General features: G+C 38.3%; 1 protein-coding gene and 1 non-coding gene across 2 annotated transcripts in view; one reads left to right on the forward strand and one right to left on the reverse strand.

Annotated features, from left to right (window-relative positions):
• UVRAG (UV radiation resistance associated) overlaps window positions 1-15,843 on the reverse strand; it is a 322,439-nt gene that overhangs the window by 256,712 nt on the left and 49,884 nt on the right. The window contains exon 4 of the mRNA XM_003780887.2: window positions 4,858-5,019. Within this exon, the coding sequence (XP_003780935.1) occupies window positions 4,858-5,019 (162 nt within the window). The remainder of the gene's footprint in view (window positions 1-4,857; window positions 5,020-15,843) is intronic.
• Window positions 9,663-9,799, forward strand: LOC111724657. Its single transcript, XR_002772923.1, has one exon. It is a non-coding gene; the product is annotated as a small nucleolar RNA SNORA38 (small nucleolar RNA).

The following is a 15,843-nucleotide window of genomic DNA, read 5'->3' on the forward strand; positions in this document are numbered from 1 at the left end:
CTTATTTTAGAAAAGAAGAAAAATTAGAAATTAATAATCCAAGCTCCCACGTTAAGAAACCACAAAGGGCTCGGTGCCTATAGCTCAGTAACTAGGGCACCAGCCACATACACCAGAGCTGGCGGATTCGAATCCAGCCTCGGCCTGCCAAACAATAATGACAACTAGGGGAAAAAAAAAATAAGCCAGGTGTTGTGGCAGGTGCCTATAGTCCCAGCTGCTTGGGAAGCTCCAGCAAGAGAATCGGCTGAGCCCAAGAGTTTGAAGTGGCTGTGAGCTATGATTCCACACTCTACCCATGGGGACGAAGTGAGACTCTGTCTCAAAAAAAGAAAGAAGGAGAAGACATAGATAAACTGAAATTATGTATTTCTACACCTAATAAAGCAATTGAAAATTTAGACTTTCCCACACACAAAAAAAATCTTAATCCCCAGGTGACTTCCTTGAAGAATTCTGTAAAATATTTATAAAATAATTAATAAAAATTCTACACAAATTCTTCTAGAAAATTAAACACTTTCCAGTCTATTAATTAGACATACCTTCCTACCCATTAGCAAAAAAATGAAAATAGAAATATTAAAAAAAGAATACCATTTAAATTAGCATCCAAAAAATAGACTCCATAGGTACAAATCCAATAAAATATGTGCGAGATCCATATGCTGAAAACTACAAAACACTAATGTGTGAAACTAAATAAAGATTTTGGTAAATAGAGAGATGTATCTTATGCGTAGAATGAAAGATTCAATGCTATTATACAAGGTCAATTCTCTCCAAATTTTCTTAGATTCAATACCTATCAAAATACCAAAAGGACTTTTGTAGAAACTGACAAACTGATTCCAAAGTGTATGTGGAAAGGTAAAAGATCCAGAATAGCCAGAAAAGTTTTGAGAAAAGGACAAAGTTGGAGGGCTCATGTAACCTAAACTCAAGATACACTGTAAAACTACAGTAATTAAGACAATTTGGTGTTGGCATTGTTATAGATATGAAATAGAACAGAGAGTTCAAAAGAAGATTCACACAAATGATTTTCAATAAAGATGACAAAGTAATTCAATGGAAAAATAAAAGGTTTGCAACAAAAAGTACAGAAACAATGTTCCCCTATCCATTCATCCATCCTTGTTCTTTATATGAAAAATTCAAAATGGGCTGGGCATGGTAGCTCACGCCTGTAATCCCAACATTCTAAGAGGCCAAGGCAGGTGGATCACTTGAGCTAATGGGTTTGAAACCAGACTGAGCAAGATCCCATCTCTAAAAAATAGCCCAAAACTGCAAAATAAAAAAATAGCTGGGCATTGTGGCAGGCACCTATAGTCCCAGCTACTCGGGAGGCTGAGGCAAGAGGATTGCTTGAACCCAAGAGTTGGAGGTTGCTGTGAGCTATGACTCCATGGCTCCATTACTTTACCAGGGGCAAGAAAGTAAAACTCTGTCTCTAAAAAAAAATTCAAAATGCATCATGGATATAAATGTAAAATCTAAAAACTATAAAAGCTCTAGAAGAAAACTTCACGAAAAAAAAATAGGAGAAAACCTTTGTGACCTTGGGTTAAGCAAAGACATCCTAAACAAGACTCCTTAAGGGCTGGGATTACAGGCATGAGCCCTGCCCTGATCTAATTTTTAGTAGTATGTTACTTGTTATACCTATTTCAAATGTAAGTTTTAACTTTCTACAATGACAGTAAGTTTCTAGTTGGCTAAAAAAAAAAAAAGAAAAAGTTTCCTCTCTCTAATTTTTGTTCTCTGTTATACCAGTATAAGTTACTTCATAAGAAAACACCTGAATGCCAGTTCTCTGAAATTAGGTTAGATATAAGGACAGTTGGGTATGTCAAGAAGACTGCCACCTAAGGAACACAGTAGTATAAAAACATGATGAAATCCATCTTCACTAGTCAAAATCTCCCCCTATAAACCTATAATCCTGCAACCACAATGTTAAGGAGCACCATCTTCCATGAAATGTAGATACTCAGAGATAAAAAATAAACAAGCACTTAATACCTAGTCTACCCCCAGAGAGCCAAGTATAGCATGTAAGATAATACACAGAGTATATGCCTCAGTGCCAGGATCTAGTCTAAAGGCAACAAATATCTAGTATGAAGAGAGAGGAAAAGGGGTCTAAAAGCGAAAGTCACTATTTTCTAAGTTTTAATTAAGACCAACCCTAAAACAGAAAAAAAAAAAATAAAAAGATAAAAAAAGATCTGAAAATTGTAGGCTAATATTTAGTTAAGGACTACATATGCAACTTACATACTGCTCTGATCACTATAGAAGGACACAAAATAAATAAATATTTGGCAAGAGCATGGTCTCACTATAAAATCTAAAACAGTTGACTTAAAAAAGTAGAAAAATAGTATGGTGAGAGGAGCTGGGTTGTGGGGAGGAAGGAGGCTTGGTGGACAAAGAATACAGAATTCCATTAGTAAGTTCAGGTAATCTATTGCAGAACATGATGACTATGGTTAAAAATATTTAAAAATGAAGTGAGGCATGGTGGCTCATGCCTATAATCCTAGTACTCTGTGATGCCAAGATGGGTGGATTGCCTGAGCTCTCGGGTTCAAGACCAGCCTGAGCCAGAGTGAAACCTCATCTCTTTAAAAAAAAAAAAAAATAGCCAGGCATTGTGGCAGATGCCTGTAGTCCCAGCTACCTGGGAGGCTGAGGCAAGAGATTCACTTAAGCCCAGGGGAGTTTGAGGTTGCTGTGAACTATGACTCCATGCCACTCTACTGAGGGAGACAAAGCAAGACTCTGTCTCACAAAAATAAGTAAATAAATAAAATTTTTAAATAAAAAATACCATCCTGAGCATGAGGTGGTAAATACTACCCATCTCTACTAAAAATACAAAAATTAGCTGAATGTTGTGGCAGGTGCCTATAGTCCCAGTTACTTGGGAGGCTAAGGCAAGAGGATCACTTGAGTCCAGGAATTTGAGGTTTCTGTGAACTAGGCCGATACCACCGCACTCTAACCTGGGGCAACAGAGTGAGACTCACTCTCAAAAAAAAAGAAAAAAAATAAAATTAACAAATAAAAGCATGGTAAGCTCTGGGCATGGTGGCTCACACCTATAATCCTAACACGTAGGGAGGCTGAGGTGGATGGATTGGTTGAGCTCAGGAGTTCAAAACCAGCCCAAGCCAAGAGCTAGACCCCATCTCTACAAAAATATAAAAACTAGCTGGGTGTCTATAGTCCCAGCTACTTGGGAGGCTGAGGCAAGAGGATCTCTTGAGCCCAAGAACTGGCGGTTGCTTGAGCTATGATGCCAGAGCACTCAATCCAGAGTAACAGAATAAGACTGTCTAAAAAAAAAGACATATACTAAGCATAATGACGACAGATATTTTTTTTAACCTGAAAGGAAATGTATAAATTGCTTCTTTAAAAAGAAACATACCAGAAAATGTTGAATACACATTTTTTAAAAATGAAGGGTGTTTGTAGATAACCTGTGACTAACATTTTAGGGTTATTGTTAACGTAGTACCATAGATACCACAAAATAGAAATGGCACTCATTTCAAGGTAGACTGGCAGGTTACCAAGGACCACACATACACCCGTGTTATACAACACAAAGAGAATGAATTTTTTTTCTCTTTTTATTTTTCTATTTTTTTTTTATTAAATCATAGCTGTGTACATTAATGCAATCATGGGGTAAAATGTGCTGGTTTTATATACAATTTGAAATGTTTTTATCAAACTGGTTGACATAGCCTTCATGGCATTTTCTTAGAAGAGAATGAATTTTTTTTTTTTTGGAGACAGTCTCAAGCTGTCACCCTGGATAGAATGCCGTGGCATCATAGCTCACAACAACCTCAGACTCTTGGGCTTAAGCAATTCTCTTGTCTCAGCCTCACAAGTAGCTGGGGATACAGGCACCCACCACAATGCCCAGCTATTTTGTGGCTGTAGTTGTCAATGTTGTGTGGCAGGCCCAGGCTGGATTTGAACCCACCAGGTCTGGTGTATGTAGCTGGCACCCTAGCCATTAAGCTATAGGCACCATGCCAAAGAGAATGAATTTTTAAATCAGCCAGGACTGAACTTCAATCTTAGCTCTACCTAACTGTGTGATCTTGAGCAATTTCCTAAACTGTGGCTCAATTTTCCCATCTGGAAAATAAGGGCCATATCACCTTCACAAGGTTGCTATAAACATTAATTATAATAACCTGTGTCCAGTGATGGTAAACAGGTTTCATTTAATTCACAATTCTGACAGCTTGCTGGGTGCATCCTGGAACAGTGTGTTAGTTAAGATTTATGAAGCTACTGCTGAGCCCAGCTAGAAGAGCACTGGGATCAATTAGCTACACCAGGCATGAGTACGGCAAAGGAAGGGAACAGGAGGCAGTAAGCAATAAGCTAGGCATTTCTCATTCCGTGCTCGATGAACAGTAGGTCTCCTTATTCCAGGAATAATCCAACTCTACTAGTCAAAAGAGGTGCTTACTCGTGTATTCTTTATTTTAACTTAATTTTCAGGTTCTAAGGACATCCAGTAAGACAGAAAAAGCAGAATGCTATGAGAAAGGATATTCTTTCACACATATACACATACACACATAAATCCTCATATACGCAGCTTAGGTTATGTCACCATAAATTTCTTCTGTTAAAGATACTTTTTTAAATGGGTAGTGACTCAGACACAACAACCTAAGTAACATGACATGAGCAAAAAAAACCTCTCTATAAAAGTTTTTCTCTATGATAGGAAATACAGAGTCAGAATAATAAAAAAAAAGTTAGGCAGGTTAATATGGAGATGACAACTACTTGAAACTGCAGTCTAAAAATTACCTGCTGACCCAAGTATTTCAGCCCATCCAAACAGACTTTCCATTCAATCAACAGCTGGTAGGCATCATCCTTTCCGCCCCATATCTTCACCACAAAACAAGACACAGATGTATCAAGATGGTCTGGCATTATTCCAAAATCAAGACTTCGCCACGTTGGATTCTGTTGATGGAAATGAAATCATGTTTTAGGAAGACTAACTTGTTTACAATTATTTCAATTGAGTGGTAAATCACTGTGTTTTTAAAAACCATAAGACCTTACAAATACATTAAATTGCAAACTTAAGTGAATCACAAAGACATTCTAATTAACACAAAAGGAGTAATAATGGTACTTCTGAATTTCTCTGTTTACTTATTATAGTCATTAGAAGAAGCATATATTCCCGTCTCTCATTAACATGGCTTTCTATGGTAATTCATTCATTTATTCAACACTTAATACATGATTATAAGAACCAACACATAAACAATGTCCTCAAAGAGCCTTTGATTTACTGTTTGAGTCAACATTTATTTCAATAATTGCATTGTTTCAGGAAAAGTCCAGGAACAGAATTATGCCAAAGGCTATCCAGGAGCACAGGAAGGAATAATAAACTGAAGGAACAGGAGAAGGTATCACAGAGCCTGTGACATTTGGCTTTTAAAGGACAAGTTAATATTTCACCAGGTTAAAATAAGGAATTCCAGACAAAGAGGAACTCAGAGGTGTAAAATGCCAGGGTGCAATCAGGGAACTAAGAACAACAGCGACAGCACATGATATAAGAGAGGCAGGACACAAAGCTGGAGAGAGAAATGAGATTGAAATGAAGCATCTCTTATGCCTTGCAGAGGCGATACTTTGTACAGACGTAGGGCCACCGAAATAAGTGTGTGACCAACTTAACAGCAATAGCAATAAGTACCCTCTGGTGCCCATAATGGGGATTCTACAAACCATTTTTACTTAAAAAAGAAAAGAGAAAGAAAAAATCATGACTCACTGAGGAAATAGCTAATTCCAGAACTAGACCAGAAAATGTACAAGAAAAACTTGGAACATCTTGTCATGCCAAACAGCAAATAACCTATCAAAGACTGGAAGGGTAGGCTAATGTGGCTGACAGCTGTAATTCCAGCACTTTGGGGAGGCCAAGGCAAGAGGATCACTTGAACCCAGGAGTTCAAGGTTACTGTGAGCTGTGATAGTATCAATGTACTCCAGTCTGGGCAACACAGCAAGATTCTATCTCTAAAAATAAGAATAACAACAAAACACTAATTCACAGGTTCGAAATGCCAAACAGGTCACCAGCAAGATAAATAAAAGTAGAACTGTATTAGGATACATAAAAGTGAAACCAAAGCACCAAAGCAAAGATATAATCCTTGAGCTACCCGACCAAGATTATCCTCAAAGGAATTACAGACTAACCCACTGACTTTTCAATGGCAAATGGAAGCCAAAAGGCCCTGGAATTTTACTTTCAATACCCTGGAAAAAAACAAACAAACAAACAAATAACTGGCAATATAGAATTCTATCTAATGAAAATATTAATATTCTTCACAAATCAAAGGTAAATGCACACATTTCAGATAAGAAAACTTGTATGACACTAGCATATGCTCAGTAAAGAAAACGTAGGCACATGGAAAATGAACGTAGGCACATGGAAAATGGACCTAGGTAGAATATTTGCACTGAAGGAATGAATAGCAAAGAAATGGTAACTATAAGAGTAAATCTAAAGGAGTGGGATTTCTGAAATGGCAGAATGAGTTGTTCAACATGTTTCCCCCAAAAAACCAACAATAAATCCAGACAAAATTGTCAAAAACAATTTCAGGGCTCTGGAAATCAACCAAATAAAAAAGCATACACCAAACTGAGAAGCAGTGAATCATGAAAAATCACTTACTTTAGGTAAGAACTGAGCATTCTTGCCTTGGATTGCTTTTATCCTCAACCTCCATTCAGCCGGCAAAGTTGTTCTATTTGGGGCAAGGAGCCAAGTTGTAAAAACCTGCAGGTTCACTGCTGGAGAGGACTGTCTTGATTTGGAATGGAGCATGGAAAAACCCCAAACCCAGCAATGCTGTCTGTCACACCAGCCAACGCTCTAGCAAATAAACAGGGCTGACCAGCAGATCAGCTAGGCTGAGGTTACAGGCCTGGCTGGGATAAGCAATGAGCTGGAAATCTAGGCAGAAATTTAATAGGAAGACCTAGAAAATGAGATAGCTATAGGGGGTCTGGAAAAGCAATCCATGCATCCATACAGGAGCTTCCAAAGGGGTCTAGATCAGCGGCTCTCAACCTGTGAGTGGCGACCCCTTTGTAACAATGAAAATACATCCTGCATAATACATTATGATTCATAACAGTAGGAAAACTAAGTTATGAAGTAGCAACAAAAATAATTTTATGGTTGGGGGTCACCACAACATGAGGAACTATATTAAAGGGTCATGGCATTAGGAAGGTTGAGAACCACTGATCTAGATGATCCACACATCCCTGGCTGACCATGAGTGGGCATGTACACACAGAGGAGAACTGAGGAGGCCCTAGGGAAAGGAAAAACTGGGGAAAGCTTAAAAGCTACCTGAACTAGGCTCTGCGCCTGTGGCTCAAGCGGCTAAGGCGCCAGCCATATACACCTGAGCTGGCGGGTTCAAATCCAGCCCAGGCCCGCCAAACAACAGTGACAGCTGCAACCAAAAAATAGCCAGGCGTTGTGGCAGGCGTCTGTAATCCCAGCTACGTGGGAGGCAGAGGCAGGAGAATCACTTGAGCCCAGGAGTCGGAGGTTGCTGTGAGCTGTGATGCCACAGCACTTTACCCAGGCTCCATCTCAAAAAAAAAAGTACCTGAACTTGAAATGTATTCCTAATCCATTGGCAGAGGTTACTAGCTTGAAGTATCTGAGCACAAAGTCTGACCCATTACTAGGTGACCATTAAGCTATTCAGACACAAGAATAACCACTGGAGATGTAGATTGACTTAGGAAGAGCAGCAGACAATCAGCCAGATAGAACCACTGACTTGTGAAATGGCTTTGAAGGGTCATTTAACTGTGGCCCTTGCTCTGCCAAATGAAGAGAGCTAATGGTAAAAGGGAGAGTGCTATAATTAAGCTATACTGATGAATCACATAATCCCCTCTGTGTCTTAGAAGCTTCAGCTATAAAAATTGGAACAACTATCACTTCACAGGGTTTTTATGAAGCTTGAACAGAACGGTAATAACTAATTAAAGTAATAGCTACCATTTTAACGCTTATTAGTGATAGGTACTGTATAAAGTCAGATAACAGATAAAAAGCACATGGAAGAATCCTATTCTAACACATAGAAGTACTTTATCTGTTGAATAAATTAATCTTGTTAATATCAATAATAAATCCGCATGAAGTAAGCAAGATTATTGTTATTGCTAACTTCAACAGTTAAGACAAAATACCTTATCTCAACAAATACAACATACCACCATTTGTAAGGGGCATTTCGTATATGGCTAAACAAAAAACAGAACTGACTTTAAAATGCATCTAGATTTCAGGGATGTCAAACTGAAAAATTCTCCATTTTAGAATCAATGAAATACAGAAGCTGAGTCTTCTTGTCTAAGGTCACTTACTAAAGATGGTATCAGAATTAAAATCTAGGTCTAATTTGTCTCATGTTCATTTTTGTGTGTGTGTGGTTTTTTTTTTTGTCTTTCCACAACAAAAGAGACCTTAAGAGATTGTCAACAATTTCCTTATTTTAGATCCTACAGTCAGAGGCAGAAACAGAAAGAGAAAACTCTGCCCTCTGCCTATGCCCTACTGACTGGGGAGACTTTACAGCACTCAAACTTGCTCTTACTACTCTCTACAGCAGACAGGGCTGAGACACAAATAAGGGACTAAACATGACAGCAAAAGATAGACAATTACTACAAGAATGAACATCTTACAAGGGTACATGTGACATTTACTAAATGTAGAATACAAATGTCTTAACACAATAACTAAGAAAATGCCGTGAAGGCTATGCCAACCAGTTTGGCAAAAATATTTCAAATTGTATATAAAACCAGCACATTGGACCCCATGATTACATTAATGTAGATAGCTATGATTTAATAATAATTAAGAAAAGAATGAAGCATTCACTACAGATGAGCTACGAAGGAGGCCTTTGTCAGTTCATCCTACTCTCCATCTAGAATTTTGAGAAATCTGTCGCCACAAACTACACTGAAAAGCCCTCTAGTAGTTCTGGAGCTCAAGAATGTGCCTCATCTCCTTGATCTGAGTCTCCTTCACCAACCCAACCCTGTATGAACAATACCAGTCATTTGGGGACCACTTACTATATGCCGAGCATTATACTTAATTTAACATGGACTATAATATGAACGAGCAAGCCACACATGACAAAATGAGGGTGCCCTCTGGTTAACATATCCAAGGAACATAAGGACTCAAAGGGACCACTGAACTTGGCAAGTCCAACTTCAATTTTGAAATGAGGAAGCTAAGGCCTCTGGCCAGGGCCGTTCCCTGCCTCTAGCCCAACGCATCCTTTTCCTGGTTAATGTTTCTATGACCACCAGGTTTCAGCTGTGGTCAACAAAACTTCTCCTCAAGAAGCCTTCCTTGATCTCCCCTCAACTGGGGGGCTTCTCTGCCTGCCACCCCTTGGGAGAGTGGGTCTTTTTGCCGGCCTTTTCCCAAGTAGATAGTACAGTACCCTGGAGACACGGTAAGCACTCAAATAGGTATATTTGCTGAATAAACAAAGAAAACCATCCTATTCCTGGCATTTTCCTGAAAGAAGCCCTAATTATTTTAGGGTCAAAAATATTACATTTAGTAAGAATTGGAGGCAAAGAAATGAGGATTTGGAGAAGTCTGGGGTCAGCTTACTCTCCACAGGTTCAAGATCAACATCCCACATAGAAAAATAATAATAATAAATTTAATATTTAATATCTTTAAATATTAAAAATATTTAATATGCTTCTGTCAAGACCAGAAAGCATATCTTAAGAAAGTTAAAAAAAGTGATTCACTTTCTCATCTAATATGAATCATGCTTTATTAATATAGAATAAAAAGTATTTTACTCATTTTTACTACTGGTATAATTATTGCAAGAAAGAGAGAGCAATGACTGTACTTGGGGCTCACTCCTCCACCTCTGTACTCCCACAGGAACCTGTGAGTTAACTTTCTTATGGCACCTGGCACTTATCTGTCTTCCTCTCCAGAATGTGAGCTTCACAAAGGCAGGGATTTCTACCAGAGTACTTGCCCTGTACAGTATCCGGCACCCTGTCACTAAAGATATAGTGTGTTACACAACAAACTATTAGATCCACTATATATTTATACTTAATCCACACAAAACACAAGAGTCCTGTGAAGTGGACATTATCCCAATTTTTCAGAGAAATTGATCCTAGGAAAGTTATACAGTTGATTCTATCTGGAACAGGAAGAGACAGTCCACATGTGACACTAAAGACAGGAAAGCATTACATCACTTTTGTATGTGAGGTCAGCCATGTTGCTGGGGACAGTCTAGAGTAAGGACAGTTGGGCTTTATGTCCCAGGTCCTGGGACTAAGTTCCTCATGATAACCCTAAGTCAGAGAGAATAACTTAAATAATTCTCCCTTGTTTAAGAAAAGGGAGAATAGAGAAACATAAAAAGGAATACAGATAGGAAAAACTCAAAAAAAACTTTACTGAACTAGAATTCAACAGACCACCAACTCTGCATGTTATCCTTGAATAGTCAAAACCAGAAAGCATGAAAAAGGACTTAACTATCAAGTTAGATCAAATACGTCTCCTAAACTTTGTTTACAAAGTCTTAAGGACTTTTACAGGATTTGTTTATTCTTAACTGGCATTAACTGGAATGTTCTTCCAGAACAAGCACTTCATAAAAAAGAATATCTAAACAGCCAACAGTTGAAAAGGTGCTCAACCAGAAAGAACCGTCTATGAAAAATATTAATTAAATAACATTACCCCACCAAAATGGCTAAAATTTAAGACAGATAACACCAAGTCTGGGCAAAGATACTGAGTAAAAAACTCACACTACTCGGCTCAGCGCCTGTGGCTCAAGTGGCTAAGGTGCCAGCCACATACACCTGAGCCAGCGGGTTCAAATTCAGCCTGGGCCCGCCAAACAACAATGATGGCTACAACCAAAAAAATAGCCAGGCATTGTGGCAGGCACCTGTAGTCCCAGCTACTCGGGAGATAGAGGCAGGAAAATCATTTGAGCCCAGGGGTTGGAGGTTGCTGTGAGCTGTGATGCAGCATTCTACCCAGGGTGACAACTTAAGGCTCTGTCTCAAAAAAAAAAAAAGACTCACACTGCTAGTAAAGATGTAATTGGAAATAATTTGCCAATACCTTCTAAATCCCTATATCCCAACACGTAAATCTACCTTTAAGTAGATACCGCAGAGAAATGCACACAAAAATTCACCAAAAGATATGTTTATTGGAATAAATGGACCACTACATGCAACATGGATGAATCACACAATTATTAGGCTGAGTAAAAGACCATATGCCATATAAAATTTCAAAACCAGGCAGAACTAACTTATGGTGTTAAAAGTCAGGAGAGTGGTTCTCTTTGGGAAAAGCCTACTGACTGGGCTGGGTGCAGTGGCTCATGCCTGTAATCCTAGCACAAAGGGAGGCTGAGATTGGTAGATTGCCTGAGCTCACAGGTTTAAGACCAGCCTAAATAAGAGCCAAACCCCGTGTCTAAAAATAGCCAGGCGTTGTGGCAGATGCCTGTAGCCCAGCTGCCTGGGAAGCTGAGAAAAGAGAATTGCTTAAGCCCAAGAGTTTGAGGTTGCTGTGAGCTATTATGCCACAGCATTCTATCAAGAGTAACAAACGGGATCAGCGCCTGTGGCTCAAGCAGCTAAGGTGCCAGCCACATACACCTAAGGTGGCGGGTTCAAATCCAGCCCGGGCCTGCCAAACAACAATGATGGCTGCAACCAAAAAATAGCCGGGCGGGTGCCGGCAGGTGCCTGTGGTCCCAGCTACTTGGGAGACTGAGGCAGTAGACTCGCTTGAGCCCAGGAGTTGGAGGTTGCTGTGAGCTGCGATGCCCCGGCACTCTACCCAGGGCAACAAACAGAGACTCTGTCTCAGAAAAAAAAGAAAAGCTACTGACTGAAAGGAAACACAAGAGGTGCTGATCATGTCCTATTATTATTTCTTAATCTGGTTACATTGATCTGTTCCCTTGGAGAAATCATCCAGCTATTATTTGTACATTTTACTATACATGTGTTATATCTCAATAAAAAGTAATGAAAATATTTTTTTAAACCAAACAAAGAAAAATATAGCAAGTGCCTTCTGAGACAAATGAAATCATCTCTTTCTGAAATAATTTCAGACCCTAAAGCCTAACAGGCAGAAGCTGGAAGATCCTCCTGGACTTCAAATTATACTACTTCAAAAGGTAGCCATTTACTGTTACTGCCCTATGTGTAAGACCATCTCTCAAGAACAGTACCTGTGCTCCAGAATATGAAGTAGCATAATTTCAAATTTTCACTATCAGAGTGATAAAGTACCAAAAAAAGCATGAAATAACCACCCCTTTCCAATGAGGGGAAAAAAAGAAAAACTTGGTGAATGTATCCAAAGGGTGGTACTGCATGCAAGGAACGGGGAACTCCTTGGGGCATTTTGTATTTAATATCTTTAAATACTTCATTCTAAATGAAATCAAAAGCCTTTGGAGGAAAGAAGAGTTTTTTTGAAGTTATTTCATATGGTTGAATAGATGATCTGGGTGTTCCTTCTACACCAATACAGCATTAATACAGTGGAGCTATTGTTAGTCTTCTCGTTACAAAGACTTCCCTTTATACTTTCACAAAATAGCTGCCAGACGACGAGCAATAATTTCTCAGTTGGTACCTTCAGATACAGGCAGAGACAGCCTGCCACACATTCAAAGACTTCATTGCCCACTATGTTTACTGTATTATTATTTTTAATACAGGTTATTTCTCAGGTTTTTTTAAATTCATATTTAATCTATACATACTTGCCCAATTTCTAATTGGACAAATTATTCAAGTACTGACAACTAGGGACCTATACCAGTTAAAGGGCAGTAGCAGAATATCAGGGTATTTATAAACTTCGAAAAGTTCACTGCTGACTAGTTACTCACTAAAATAATTATTACCAAATCTAAAAGATTACTTATTATTATTTATTACTATAACAATATATGGTCACAAGAAACACAATCAGGAATTCATAAAAGTTGTTCCAACTTTCTGAAGACACACAAGATATCTTACTGGAATTGCATGCTAATCTTATAATTAGTAGTAGCATGGGACTGAAAACTAATACAACCTCTTTGGAAGGAAGTATGGAGAATTCTCAAAGAACTCAAACTAGACCTCCCATTTGATCCTGCAATCCCATTACTAGGCATCTACCCAGAAGAAAAAAATCATTTTATGATGAGGACATTTGCACTAGATTGTTTATCGCAGCTCAATTTACAATTGCCAAAATGTGGAAACAACCTAAATGCCCAACTCAGGAATGGATTAACAGGCTGTAGTATATGTATTCCATAGATTCAGCCATTAAAAAAGATGGAGACTTTATATCTTTTGTATTAACCTGGATAGAGCTAGAACACATTCTTCTTAGTAAAGATCACAAGAATAGAGAAGCAAGAATCTAACATATTCGATTCTAATACGAAACCAGTAGATCTAAAACACACCCACATAAGAGAAAAGGTCAAATCAATTCAAGGTGGGGGGCTGGGAAATGAGGAAGCAGGGAGAGGGGAATAGGGAGGGGTGTGCTCCTACTTAATGGGCACAATTCAGGAGGTATGGCAGGGACAGGACACCTAAAAAATGCAAACATGTAACCTAATTCATTGTACCTTCAAATTAACCTCAAATAATAAAATAATAATAATAATTAGTAGTAGCACAATAAACTGTCTTTCCTAATCTCCTTAACCTCTATTCAGACTCAATTTAGGAATTACTGTTAGAAACCTTTCCCAACTTCCCCTTCAAACTGAGATAAATTACACTTCTATATGTTTTCACAGCATCCTGTTCCTCCCTGATATTATAATTACATGGGCTGATTATCTCCATCTCCCTTCAAATCATGAAGGTTCCAAACCAGATGCAAGTTAGTAAACATTAAGGATGATGCAGTTTAACAGAAGGTAACATAATCTGACATCATCCCCCACACAGAGAGAGAGAGATTAAATGTTAAATCATTCAGTCACAATTCAATTGAAACATAAACCTGGTTTGGTTTGAGAATCACTCAGGCTAAATACCCACAAAAAGTATTTGAACTGTTCGGTCAGGTTTTTTCACAAAGAACTAAAAGCAGCACAGTCACAGTCCCGGCATAAGTTTATGGTTCCGATAAACTGTCATATGCTTTCCCTAAAACATATGCTCTAGAACTCTGTTTATTTGATTATAAAACCCATCACTGATCTCTATTAGCCTTCAAGCAGACATTTATATAATCAGTTGTAGGAAATGTGAAATAAGGGGGGAGAAAAAGCAGGGTTCTTGAACACCAGTTTTGGTAATCACTACTTGTGTGACCTGGATCAAGGTCCCCACCTTGCTGAACCTCAGTCCTTATAACAGGCATTATCTCTTACTTTGCAACACTGTTACCAAGATGAGAAATAATATATAGAACACATCCAATTATGCTAGTTAAATCATAGCTGAGGACTTAGCAATTGATACCTCTTCTTTATTAAAGAAACATACATGTACGGAGAAATTTCATAACATACACAAATTGGCTATCACTGAGCTTATTCCCACCTTGAGATTTTTAATATTCTAATAAAAGTTACAAACTTGGTTTTGGAAAAATATCTAATGGTTAAATTAAAATTTTAAGTGTTAAAGACAAGGACATGTGCATTCATTACGCAAATAATTTGTCTTTACTTCAGTATATGCACAAAATCAACTCTAGAGAATTTAGTAACTTGTGTTGTTATTGCTTCAATCATTTTAGTTATTAATTAACCCAAGGACGCTTCAATAATATCAAAGATCTATCTTGCTCCAAACCTAAAAAGAGACAATTTAGAGGGTATGGCCCTCTAAAGCCAGGAACATTAAAATTGAATGATATATCCACCATTGTTATATGCTAAATATACCTAAGAAGAAATTGTGACTCTTTATCTATAACTTGAAGACATCATCACCATTTAGCCTGTCAAAAACAGATTATTCCAATTATTCAATGGAACAGATACTTATTGGTCTTCTCTGGGTAAAACATTATGCTAAACACTATAAAAAATGAATAAACTGGGAGGTCTGCATCCACCAGATGCTCCCAATTTTGCATCACCTATAACTATATCCCTTCCAAATTCTCATTCTCATGCTATCCAGCCTTTAACAATCACATCCTATTGTTCAGTTATTTCCTTTGCTGCCCTGATCCTCAATTCTCTTGCCCCTATCTCTGTCATACTTGCCCAGCAAAACCTCAAACCACCTATACTCACTGCATTCCTGTCATATTAATTTCTCAGCCATTTGAAAACCTAAAGTCTACTCCTGTTTCTGTACGTCCCTGTTTTTTGCCCCAGAATAATCCTTCCCAAAAAGATACACAGCTTGTTCACTCACTTCTTTCTGCTGGAGTGATACCTTCTATGTGATCGCCATGGAAAAACCACTACCACCCCTGGGAAATACTTATTATGCTTACGTGTTTATAGTAAGCCTTATTGTGCTTTATTTTATTCCATTATTATTTATTACCTTCTAACATATTCCCATTTATCATCAGTTCTTTTTTTTTGTTGTTGAGACAGAGCCTCAAGCTGTCCCCCTGGGTAGAGTGCCGTGGCATTACAGCTCACAGCAACCTCCAACTCCTGGGCTCAAGCGAGTCTCCTG

Source organism: Otolemur garnettii, unplaced genomic scaffold (genome assembly GCF_000181295.1).
Source record: "Otolemur garnettii isolate 467f Iridium unplaced genomic scaffold, OtoGar3 scaffold00001, whole genome shotgun sequence".
NCBI classification, from domain to species: Eukaryota; Metazoa; Chordata; class Mammalia; order Primates; family Galagidae; genus Otolemur; species Otolemur garnettii.